The sequence below is a fragment of the Lissotriton vulgaris genome, chromosome 1_1 (assembly GCF_964263255.1).
Source record: "Lissotriton vulgaris chromosome 1_1, aLisVul1.2, whole genome shotgun sequence".
NCBI lineage: Eukaryota > Metazoa > Chordata > Amphibia > Caudata > Salamandridae > Lissotriton > Lissotriton vulgaris.
In genome coordinates, this window is record NC_141685.1 from 468325947 (window position 1) to 468338808 (window position 12862).

Here is a 12862-nt window from a genome sequence, read left to right on the forward strand (position 1 = left end):
ATCCAGCAACCCCCACCTATCCTGCCAGTCCTTCCTGTGCGCGGCCAACCGGCGTACCGGGGAGTCCACCAGGGGGGGATGGGACCTATCCAGAGCCACATCCGTGATCGAATTGAAGTCCCCCCCTAACACCATCGGGCCCGCCAGGAGAGAGGCCAGGGACCCCGAGAGGCCATCAAAGTATCGAGCTTGATCAGTGTTCGGCGCATATACACAGCAGAAAACCACATCCCGTCCATACAACCTCCCCTCCACCGCCACAAACCGGCCATCTGGATCCACGACTTGATTCAGCACTTGAAAGGGTATCCCCGCCCTCACCCAGATCAACACCCCCCTGGCATACGCTGAGTACGTGGTGCCGAACACCTGGCCCCTCCATCTTTTCTGCAAAGCAGCGCATTCTTTTTTGGTGAGATGAGTCTCCTGTAGCATAGCGATCTGAACCCCCCTGCGCACTAAGTATGCATGGACTTTGTGACGTTTCACCATAGTTCGCAGCCCCCGGACATTCCACGTCAGGCATTTCAAATTAGGTAATGTCCCCATTCCAGCTTCGTACAGTCCGATTCAAATAACGAAGGTTCATAGCCCCCCCAATGCAGTTGCCCCCCCCGAACATACCCAGAACAGAAAAACTCCCCAAACCCCACTCCCCAGGACAGAGCACACGAACCCAATGTCCGCCCCCATCCAAACCTTGAACCAACTTCTCACACTCTTACCCTGTGGTCTCCACCACAGTCGGCCTTAAGGGCCCAAGGGGGGTGAGTTACCGCCGACCCCAGCTAGCGGAGCCCGCGCCCCGCGCCTTCGTCCCCTACTAAGCACACAGCCCCCCCACCCGGCATCCCGCCCTCCATCAACAGGATACCACCCTACCATGAAGTCTCGATCTAGTCCCAATACAGTCTCAGCCGCAAAATATGCCATCCGATGTCTGTGGTGTCACTATCGGCCCCTTCGAGCTTTCCGCCTCTGAGAGTTCCTCTCCCGTCCTGCTGCCTTCCCCGCCTGAGTCCGATTCAGCCAGTTCACTAGTCTGTTGCGACCCCGTAATGGCCGCCGTCGCTGCGAGTGCATCCCTCTTCTCCGCCGCCATTTGAGCCTCCCGTTTCTCCCGCTGGCGCCTGTTGCGAGATCTGATGCGCTGCGATTGCCTCACCCGGGGCTGCTTGGGTTGGTCTCGCCTACTTTTATGCGATCTGTCCGTCCCCGCTCTATACGACTCCAGCCATTGCCAAACTTCATCCGGAGTCTGAAAAAAGTGCGTAGTGCCATCCATTATGATCCGCAGCTTAGCCGGGTAGAGCAAGGAGTACTGGATGCCTTCCTCCCTGAGCTCCTTCTTCACCGCTAGGAACGATGCCCTGTTCTTCTGGACCGCTTGAGTGTAGTCCGGGAAGATCGGAACCTTACTGTTCTCCACCTCATAAGGGCCCGACATCCTGGCCCGCTGGATGAGGAGATCCCGGTCCTTGTAGTGGAGGAGCCGCACCACCATCGGTCGGGGGGGGGCGGCCAAGCCCCGGTGGGCGAGCAGGTACCTGGTGGGCTCGCTCCAGAGTGAAACGAAGGAGTAAGCCCCTCCGGCGCTACCACAGTGCGGAACCAGTTCTCCATATAGGCCACCGCATCCTCCCCTCAATCCGTTCCGGCAGGCCTACGACCCGCACGTTGTTCCGTCTATTGCGGCCTTCGGCATCCTCCGCCCGTCGCTCCAGCGAGTCCAGCCGGGCCAATATGTCCGTAATCCTGTGCTCCGCGGTCACCACCGATGGCTTCAGGTCCAGCAACAGTTGGTCATGGTCCTTGACCCTGTCCGCCAGCTTCGCGTGATCTGCGCGTAACAGCCCCAGGCCCGTGGCCACTTGGGCGATGTCTTGGTGCAATGCCTCCTTGGTCGAGGTGATCGCATCGAGTATGGCATCCAAACGCCGGTTCAGCCGCTGTTCTTGGCCCAGCTCCGGGGAGGGAATCTCACCCAGCCGAGTTGATGTCGCCGGGTCCCCCTCAGCGCGTTCCTCGGCCATCGGCCCTCCGGTCGCCGCCATTCCAGGGTGCTGCGTCACAGGTCCAGGAGCCCGTTTTGTGTCGGTGCTCGTAGTTCAGTGCCAGCCCCCTGGTACCGGGCAGTGCAATGTCGCCACCGGTGCCCTCAGGAGCAATGACCAGTTTGACGAACTCCGTTCAGCCGACCCCCTCGGATGCCTGAGGGGGGAAGGATGAGTCTTAGGGCGGCGGCCAGCGAGGGTCCCCCAGGTCCGGGCGAGGCAAGTCAGCGTCCCCTGGTCTCAGGACACAGCACCGCCGATCCTAGTGCCTCGATCAGCCGATTGCAGGATCTCTTGCCAGTCGGCGACAACTTGGCTCAGGGCTGAAGTTCGGGGCCGTCCGACCTCCTCGCCGCCATTTTCTTCGCACCCTCGGCAACACCTCGGCCGCCTCTTCGACTCGGTCTCCTTGGGGCCAGCAGTCCCCCAGCGGTTCTCCGATCGTGCCCGGCTGTCCCCTTACACTTCAGAGGGCAGGAGCGTCGTCTCCGGGTCGCCTAGGGTATCGAAAACAGGAGAATTAGCGGGATTCCGCGCGGAGCTGCGAGCTCACGCCGCCATCCCGATCGGCGTCCAAGCCACGCCCCCTGGTTCAACTGTTAAGAAGAAAATGTGTTGGGAGAGGAAAACTCGTAGTGCATTAATACAGGATTAAGGGATCATACTTACCCCATGATACAGGACAATGTGAACTGCACTACAAATACCATATCTGTCCAACCTTTGTATTCCATAGCCTAAAAAATAAACAAACAGGTTTACTAACAGATTAAAAGGTTTTCTGTCTTAATCAAAAATGATTTCTAAAGTGCAGCAAATCACCCGTGAGGGTCTCAAGGCGCTGGAGTTTTTGTTGCTTCAAGGCGAAAACAGTAAAAAAAAAAAAAAGGAGGCAAAAGCAGGAGAAAGCCCTAAAAGCAGGGCAAAAGCAGGAAAAAGCAGTGAAAAACGAGGGAGGAGAAAGAACTCAGAAAAATGAGAGGAAGCAGGAGAAAGCACTCAGGAAAATAGTGAGGAAGCAGAGCAATGCAGCAGCACAGGAGAACTGGGCCTGGGCCAGTCTGATGATGAATCAACACATTTTTAAAAAGTGAAACCAAACTTAAAGTTAGAGGTCAGCACGAATCCCAACTACAACAGATAATGCAAGGACAATTCCATTTAAACTTGATCACTTCGAATACTCTTTCGACCCCTTATGTGGCAGCTTCCAATTAAAATGCTCAACACAGCAGATTGGTGAAATGTTTCATACGCTGAATATAACAGTTCTTGGGCATTTACCATTCCAGTCAACGGTTACTTTAAATTGTATCTCTTGTGGATACAAATTTTGTTTTATAAAACATTTTCCCCCTAAACTGGAAGCTTCACAGAAATGTTACTGTTTGGCAAAGTACCAACGAAAATAGTATTTTGGTGCATAAAATACATTCCTGATATAGTATTGAAATTATGGCCAGAGCACTCTGCCCCACGTGGCTTGGTGGTTATCTAATACCAATATGCAATTGGGTAAAATCATCAAAGTGCCTCTTTTTCCACCAAGAAAACGTCTCCACACCCATTAGGAGAGGTAGTAAAACCAGAACTAAGATTTTATATTAAGATTTCCAAACTCACTACATTAATCATTAATATTAGGACACTAACTAGGTAGGCCAGCAAGACATTTGGGATATTTGCATAAGCCCAGCAGTAAAGCCATGAGTTCTTATACCAATAACAGCAAAGAACCATGCTAATTCTATTACAGGACCGGAGGCATCGTATTATGCTTCTCTTTCTTGAATATGCTACACACAGCAGCCAATGAAATTTAAGTTGTACCAAAACAAACTACATTTCCCATGATGCTAAACACACATCACTTCCTGTAATAGTCCATAAGACCTGGTCACTCCCGGATATCCTCCTCTTTCTTTGCTGCTCACGCAGCCAGTTAAGTGCCATTTACTGATATTCTTATATCTCTATATTGTAAGCATTGTCTTATTGCCTTGTATTTCGGCACGATTGTCCCTTTGGGTGTTTTGTTTATGCTCACGCTGCGGCGCGCTGTATTGGTGACTTCAGTGTATCTTTTAGCATCGCTGTTAGCGTCTGCTGGGTGCGATCGCGCTTGCTTTCCCTGCGGGGGACGAGAGTGCACCCGGACGCCGCGTGCGTGTTTCAGGAGCGGCGCTTGCTCGTACTGACTCCTGAGGGGCTTTTGCTTTTATCTGGCTCACGCTGGGAGCGCGGCAGGTGCCACTTGAGTGTGATTCTACTTTGACGACTGGGCACGGTACCGACTCGCCGACGGCGAGGTTTTTTTTCCAATATTGAGAGCGCGTGGCCCCCCTCATTGGCCTTAGTCGCTCGGAGCCTTTAGGTAGTTTCGACGTGTGTAGCCCAATTGGGCTTGTTTTTGGTAGGATTGCGCTACACACGTCGCTACTGCCCTTTGTTTGGTAGTTTTAGGGTCTTTGGTGCTGCCTTCCACCGGGGGAAGATCATTGGCACCTTGATGGCTGAAATAACTGCTGGGCCTAGAGGGTGCACACCTCTTTGGACTTTATTATTCTATTGAAGAGACTTTGGCTCCACTTTACGCCTGTGGGCTGCAACAACTTTATACAGCCTTTGGCTGAGGAGCTAGGTACCTGGATATATTATATATATATATATATATATATATATATATATATATACATACACACACACACACACACTTGTGCTGTGGGTTGGCTCCCCCCTGTTTTACTCCTCTGATTTATTCTTGCCTTCTCTATGAGCAAGTCTATGTACAAGTTTGGTGCCAGCATGGAGGACTGGGTGACATATGATGAGGAGAATCTCTATGCTGAGGAAGTGGTTTCCCCTTCTGTTGAAGAAAAGATTGTTGAGGCTCTGGACGCGCTTCTGTCCAAGATTCCGTCAACAAGGACCTGGAGAAGGCAGTTCCAGGAACTGTTCAGCAGGCTTTGGCTAGTGCTCTGAAGCCAATCACTAGGCAACTGGAGAAGTTTGCGAAAATGCGTGGTTTTACCTCAGCTGATTCCGCAAAGAAGGACGCTGCTGCCTCTCAGGCGCCTTCGGAGGCTTGGCCTCATTCCTATTCTATGTCCTCTTTGCCTGCTCCAGACTCAGGTAAGAAATTCCAGGTACAGGGCACAGATACCGACACGGACACTACTACTACTACTACTGATACTTCTGATGAATCTCCCCCCAGAAAACGGACAAAGAAGTCCAAGAATGTAGATTCTTCTCTGTCTCTGTCCACACCCTTTACCTTTGATCCGGCAGATATTGTCCACCCACGCTCTTCTGACTGGCTTCCAGCGCCAGAGGTCGCAGCCTATATTCATGATAATCTCCGCAGGAGCTTCGACAAGGAGGTCAGAAATAGATTGCGCTCGGAGTGCCCGCATCCAGACATATCAGACAAGGTGGCGGAGACTCCTGATATTGATCCTAGTATGTTAACTTTCCTTAAGAAGTTCGCGAAGGACCCTAAGAAGGGTATAGACCGCGCATGGAGGGGCTGCCAGGACAAACTCCTGGACGTGGTCGGCCCTCTGGCCAAGATCCTGGAAATGGCTTTAGAGGCCCAGGAATCCAACTCGGCCATGGACCCGCATGTGTTGGCGGGCTGGACTCAAAGGGCCATTTGCCTTTTGGGCAATGCAAACTGTGCAATTTCAACTGAACGACGCAAGTCCCTTCTCATGAGGATGGACACTAATCTCACTGAACTTGCCACCGCAGAACCAGGGCCCTTGGCGGATGGCAACCTGTTCAGCGGCCGTTTTGTGAAGGATGTGGCGAAGTACGTCGGTACTTTTACCACTTTGGATAAGGCTCAATGCGGTATCAAGCATGCCCTGCAAACTGGTGTTTTTCACAGGGCCGGACGAGGCCGGGGACGTTCGTTTGGCTGTCAGCAATTCCAAGGCCCCCACAGAGGTGATTTTGGACGTGGTAGAGGAGAGTGGGATTCCACCAGAGGGGGAACCTTCTACCCTACCAGGCAGCGGTTCAACAAGAGGCGGTTCAACAAGAGACGGTTCAACAAGGGTTCTTACCGTGGCAGCTTCCAGGCCTCAGAATCAGGAGGCGAGTGCTCCAGATCCTTACCCGTTGCCTTTGGGGGGGGTCGCACTTATCATTTCATTCACAATTGGGTTCAGTTATCTCAGGACGCCTGGGTCCTAGAGACTGTTCAAGGTTTTCATCTGCATTTCTTTCAGGTCCCCGTTCAGGATGTTTTTCCCAGACAGTTGTTTTTTTCCCAAGCAGAAGAAGTTTTTATCGTTTCAGAAATAGGAGAATTGCTGCGGAAACGCGCGATAGCACGCTGCGACCCGGGCCCTCGCGGTTTCTGCAGCAATATTTTTCTAGTACAGAAGAAAGGTGGAGGTTACAGGTTGGTACTCAATTTAAAAACCTTCAACCAGTTCTTAGTTTACAAGCACTTCAAGATGGAGGGCATCCATCTTTTGACGGATCTGTTGAAACAGGGGGACTGGATGGTCCGTTTGGACCTGAAGGACGCCTACCTATCCGTTCCGATTTTTCCTCCCCATCGGAGGTTTCTACAGTTTCAGTGGAGACACCAATGATACGAGTATTTGGTCCTGCCTTTCGGTCTCTCATCGGCTCCTTGGTGCTTCACCAAGGTGTTAAAACCGGTGATTGCATATCTCAGGGAGCAAGGGCTCCGTATGATAGTGTACTTAGACGACATCCTGATCATGGCACAGACGCAGGATATAGCTTCTCAGCACCTGCGCTTGACCATTGCTACGCTGCAAAATCTAGGTTGTCGTCAACGAGAAGAAGTCGGTTCTCTGCCCAACCCAGAAGACAGAATTTCTGGGCTTTGTCATAGACTCACAAAAGGCTCAGTTCAGTCTCCCGCGGTCGAAACTGCGCGACATTCAGAAGGAATTGCGCGTCCTATTGTCCAGACAGACGGTGACGTTGCGAGCGATTGCCAGAGTGGTGGGTCACCTGGCATCTTCCGTGCAAGCAATATTTCCAGGGCCCCTGCATTATCGGGCCCTTCAGAGGTTGAAGATTCGGCACCTGCAGGAGGGTCTCTCCTATACGGATCTAGTTCCTCTGTCGTCTGAGGTTCGGCAGGAACTCCAATGGTGGTTAGGCCACGTGGAGGCTTGGAACGGTCAAGCCGTCTTCGGCTCCGTTCCGGAAATCGTCAGAGTCCGATGCCAGCCGTTGGGGCTGGGGAGCGCGTTGTGGAAGTATTTCCACCGGCGGCAGGTGGACTCTGCAGGAGCTAGAGCTGCACATAAACTGCTCGCCGGTTCGTTTGCAGTCAGAACCCTAGCACCCAAGAAGGTGTCTTGTTGCATCTTCCTAAGGATGGACAACATATCGGCGGTGCGCTACATCAACAAACTAGGGGGTACAAGATCCTCCATGTTGGTCGAAATAGCAAAGGATTTTTGGCATTACTGTCTGAACCACCAGATTTCTGTCACGGTGGAGTACATCCCGGGTCAGTCGAATGTGGTGGCGGATTGGCACTCACGCCACCTGAAAGATTACAGCGATTGGCAACTCAACCCGAAGGTGGTGCACTGGTTACAAAAGATTTGGGGAACGTGTCTGATCAATCTTTTCGCGTCCCGCCTGAATCGACAGATGTCTCTGTTCTTCAGTCGGAGACCGGATCCGTTGGCTCTAGCGACGGATGCCTTTTCTCAGGACTGGTCTCAGTCACTGAATTATGCGTTTCCCCCTTCATTCTGATTCCCCGATTGTACTCTCGGGTTCTGCGTCAGAGGGCGGAGTTTATTTTAGTGACTCCCGTTTGGAAGTCGCAGCCGTGGTTCCCGAGCCTTCTGGAACTGTGCTGCGACCTTCCCAGGAGGATCCCGGATTCTCAGACGCTGCTCCAGGGCCCTCAGTACCATCGGGTGCATCTCTCCCTGTCAGGCATCTAACACTGATGGCCTGGAGACTTTCAGGAAACGTTGGCAAATGCCAGAGTTTTCGGAACAAGCTTCAGCCTTCATTGATCAAGCCTGGGCTCCCTCCACCAGAAAGCGGTATACTTCCGCTTGGAAAGGCTGGGTTCGTTGGTGCGTGGAACACGTGGATCCCTTGGGGGCAGGACTACCCTGTATCATAAATTTTCTTTCCTCGAAAGCATTGGAGGGGTTAGCTTATCGTTGTTAATAACTTCCGCTCCGCGATTTCGGCGGGCCATTCTCAGATCAATGGTACACCGGTAGGTATGGATCCTATGGTCTGTAAACTTTTGAAGGGGATTCGAGTTGCGAATCCGCCTAAGCCCAAGTATACGTCCTTGTGGGATGTCTCTAAGGTGCTCGATTTTCTCGCGAATTCGCCTCATAATGATCTTTTATCCAGAAAGCTAAACTCGCTATGTTACTCTGTCTTCCGGCTTGTCGACGTTCTTCAGACGTGAAGGCCCTGGATATTACGGGTAGAGTATTCACCCCTGAAGGGGTTTCCTTAAATATAATGGCTAGAACTAAGACTATGTCTCGATGTGTTGATTATTATGCTTTTCCTAGCAATACTAAACTTTGTGTGGTTCAATGCCTTAAAGCATACGAAGAATGTACAAAAAATGTAAGACCTCTGGGTGTTTCGCAATTATTGATTGCATTACAGAAGCCTTGCAGACCTGTTACTGCGGCTACTATAGCCAGGTGGTTGAAATTTATCATGCTGGAGGCTGGCATTGATACTCAGGTGTTTGGTGCACATTCTGTTTGGGGCGCCATGGCGTCTAAAAGTTTTATGTTGGGATGTACCATTCAGGATATAATGCATTCAGCTGATTGGTCTTCTGAATCCACGTTCAAACAGTTTTACTATAAACTGGTGGGTGATATTTCCTCTGTGGTGTTTCAAGAGCGTTAAACTAGCATAATACGAAGCCTCCGGTTCTGTAATAGAATAAAAAATTAGCTAGCTATCGCGCCAAGAATTTTCAATTCTATTAAGGACACGGATGCGAGGATTATCCCACCCGGTTGTATTACATGCATTGTAATATTTGCCCACCCATGTTTATGGTCTGTTTTACAGATTTTACGGGCATTATTTTTTCTCATTCTTCCAGATTCGGAGAAGATGGATTGAGTACATCTCTGGTTAAGGAATTCTTTCCTGTTGGCTGTTCTTCCACGTTGGAGGCGGTTATGTTGGACTTCAGTTATTTATGGACTTATGTTCGGAGCAAAGAAAGAGGAGGATATCCGGGAGTGACCAGGTTTTATGGACTATTACAGGAAGTGATGTGTGTTTAGCATCATGGGAAATGTAGTTTGTTTTGGTACAACTTAAATTTCATTGGCTGCTGTGTGTAGCATATTAAAGAAAGAAAAGCATAATCCTCGCCTCCGTGTCCTTAATAGAATTGAAAATTCTTGGCGTGATAGCGAGCTAATTTTTTATTGTAGAAATTGATGCCTTCGTTTTCACAGGAAGCAGATTCCTAAGTTCAGCAAAGGTAAGCAGGGGTGGACAACGAGCAATTACAGCTGTAGGAACAAAGGAAGCTCCTGGAGTTTGGCAAAAAAGGGTGTGCGGTGCGGCAACAATACCAAATTCAGGTTTACCAAAAGAGGGCAAGGAGGATCATCTCTAGGCTGTTGGGACACATGTTTCTGGAGAGTAACGTGTAACAGAGTAGTTGGTAGAAATACATACAGGACTTTAGCCAACCAACCAAACTGTAAGACATTTCCAAGGGCATCTGCTGATTTCAGATGTCAAGAGAATGGAGGACCCTGTTAATGGTACTTTGTTGCAAACAAGTCAGAGGAAAGCAGACATGGAAGAAGGAAAAGAGGACCAGTGGACTTGTAGTGTACTCTGTGCGTCACTCTCTGAATATTCTTTTCCAGTTTCCATACGAATGAAGAAAAAGATGTTGCTATGAAAAGAACCCTAAAACTAAACAACCAATTTAGACACAGGGGATAAGACCTTGTGACACCCTACAACTTTGAACAGAACATGGCTGCTTAGTTGCTTGTGAAAATGCAGAAAATATTTACTGAGGAGGAAAAAAGTAATTCAGACCCAGAAACATCACTTTTAAACTTCAGGTGTAGGTGGAGCCTAGCAATTTGGGCCGACTACAACAAGTCTTCAGATTTGGCAGGAATCATGCAAGCTTTACAGGAAGGATGCATGGAAAGTGTTTAATTTGTTTTAAGCCAAGTAAAAGTCTCACAGATAATATGCCCTACAGGAAAAGATGGGACAAAAAAAGTAGGAATCCCGTAAAAAAAGTGAGAACAGAAGCAGCCCATTCCTGCATCCTTTTGAACTGTAGAAAATAGAAGAACGGGGCAGAGATGCTATATAGCTAATGAGTAGGGGCGTGCAGACGAGAACACCACTCTAAATGTTCCTGAAACTGGTTCATTGGAGCTTTACCAAGGCCTGGAACAGTTTCATTATTCTTGTAGCAATACTGCGTCTTGCACCTTACGGTTATCAGTTGGCATGGCTTGCATCCACTCAATGTTCTGAGTACAACCCTCTAATTTACTTTCCTCACGAATCACATACCCATCTTCAAATATTGCTCCCTACCCCCTAGAATAAGTTGTTCCCCTAGTTATCAATGTCCAAAACACATGGCAATTCTTTAAAAAGTCGCCAGGCATAACCCAGGTCATTCATTTCCCGTGGAACTTTTGAAATACATTTTTATTTTACATATGGATGCTGGCAACAGTCCCCATCACTAGGTTGTCTCCATATTTTGCCAATTTATTTAACATCATCTTCGTCTCCCCATTCAAAGTAATAGGAAGAACTGGACAGGGGAGTTAAACAGGATCACTATCTGGAGAGCGTACGGATTGCCAATACAAAAATAATCTGGGAGTAGCTTATGTTTTACTTGCATCTCCAAAGAGTGACGCAAAGGGGTTTGGAGAATTAAAGATTGGGCTGTTGTCGTTTAACTGACATTCTATTGGTTGTGGCAATGAAAGGTTTCAGGGTAACATTAATTATTTCTTGTTGCCTGGGAGATTGTTATTAATAGCAGATGGTTTGTCGCGTCAATGAATCCACCCGCTACATCTTAAACATAGTCTCTTTTGGTGGCGCAATCTACAAGCCTAAAGAAGCCTCCGACGAGCTGCTCCTCACAGTGTAACATAGGTTATTGGCCCAAAATGGATTCTGGCAGGAATTGCATGGTGTTTACTCTAACAAAACAAAAAGCAAATGGACATGCCAGAGGCTCTAGAACTGAAAGCTTCTTCCTGTGACCACTGCGAGTAAATTATGCATGAGAGGGGCTGTTCTGCTTTATGCCTACAGCCCAGCTTTATTACGCCACTGACATCCTGTTTCAGAGTGCTGCACTGAACCCAGTGATAACATTCAAATTTGCCCCCGAGAACAGCCATGGTAGAAATTAAAAGAGCATGTCTGGGACTCACTAATAAATCATTTCCGTCTTTGGATGGCCTAAAGAGCCAATGATGCTTTTCTTGACAGCACTTCAGTAGAAAATACTTGGCCCCACTTTCAGACAAACTTGAAAAAAACTTGATTTGGGAATTGACTGATCACAACCGATCGCCTACCAAAGGAATAACATTTTTGATAACTCTGGCTGTAATAATCCATACGAGACTATGAGGACTGTCCTTATCAATCACACTAGTGCTATCCCATAGGTTGACATTAATCTACTTTCTATGGGGCTATAATGTAAGATACGTACATTATTGAGTACATTCCATGCATTGGAAAAGAGTCATATTGTAACATTCCATTTGTGCAAGTGCCTCAAACATCTGAAAAGTTTCTACATTAGCAGGGACAACAATAAGATTTGTGATTATATAGTCCCATGGTAAAGGCTACAGGTGTTGGATACAACAGGACTTAAAATAACCTCCTCTATAACTGTATTAAATGGAGTAGGCCATTTAATAACACAATTAGATTCCAAAACTTCAGAACAAATATGTATTTGCACACATTACGAAAACATGATCAGTACAAAGCTGGTGTTTGCCTGGACAGCAAAACCACATCGCCCCTGCCTTCAAATGCATCTATTGGCTTCCAGTAAAAGAAAATGTGCCTTGAAAAGTTTTTGCCTCTTACACAAGGCACTAAATGGCTGTGCACTGCACCACCTTGTAAACGGTTCGCTTTCCCAAAGAACCAGAAGCCACAGGTCTTCCAATAAAGCTAAGTGCAGAATCACCAGTTCGGGCATAGGAGATAACGTGGTCAATTCCTTCCCTTTTCAGATTCCTCACTTTAGAATTTCTGGTCCTTCATGAGATTGGGAAACTACTACCTCAAATTCAGAAAATCTTTCAAAACTTCCCCCTCCTACTAGGCATCTAAATAATCGTCCTTTCCCACGATTGCCTACATCAATTGCATTTCAGGTCCTACCGAGCCAGAAGCTCAAGGATGGCAAAATCTCCACCCTGGCAGCCAGGACTCGAGATCCATTACACCACTTACTTAGGGTCACATTGAAGGTAGATTTGTTCCTGCACCCTTTATAGCTGCAGTAAGATTAAGTGGTTGCCATCCCAGTTTCAGCATTGGGACTATGATGTTCTTTAACACATCCTCACACATGTCCAAGTAAAGCGATGAGTAGTGGTTTATAAACCCCTCCAAAAAATAAATAAAAATATGAACAATCAAATGGTCTAATAAAATACTTGGAAAGTGGAATGCATTTAGACACCAGAGGACATGTTGCACCCGAAGAGTCTGAGCAGACAAAGCAAGAGTAAGGTGATTTTTTATTGAAGTAATCAAGC

At 48.4% G+C, this 12862-nt stretch overlaps 1 protein-coding gene across 1 annotated transcript in view; it reads right to left on the reverse strand.

Annotated features, from left to right (window-relative positions):
* SLC35D1 (solute carrier family 35 member D1) overlaps positions 1 to 12862 on the reverse strand; it is a 104498-nt gene that overhangs the window by 20823 nt on the left and 70813 nt on the right. The window contains exon 9 of the mRNA XM_086953839.1: positions 2724 to 2791. Coding sequence (XP_086809965.1) covers positions 2724 to 2791 — 68 coding nt within the window. The remainder of the gene's footprint in view (positions 1 to 2723; positions 2792 to 12862) is intronic.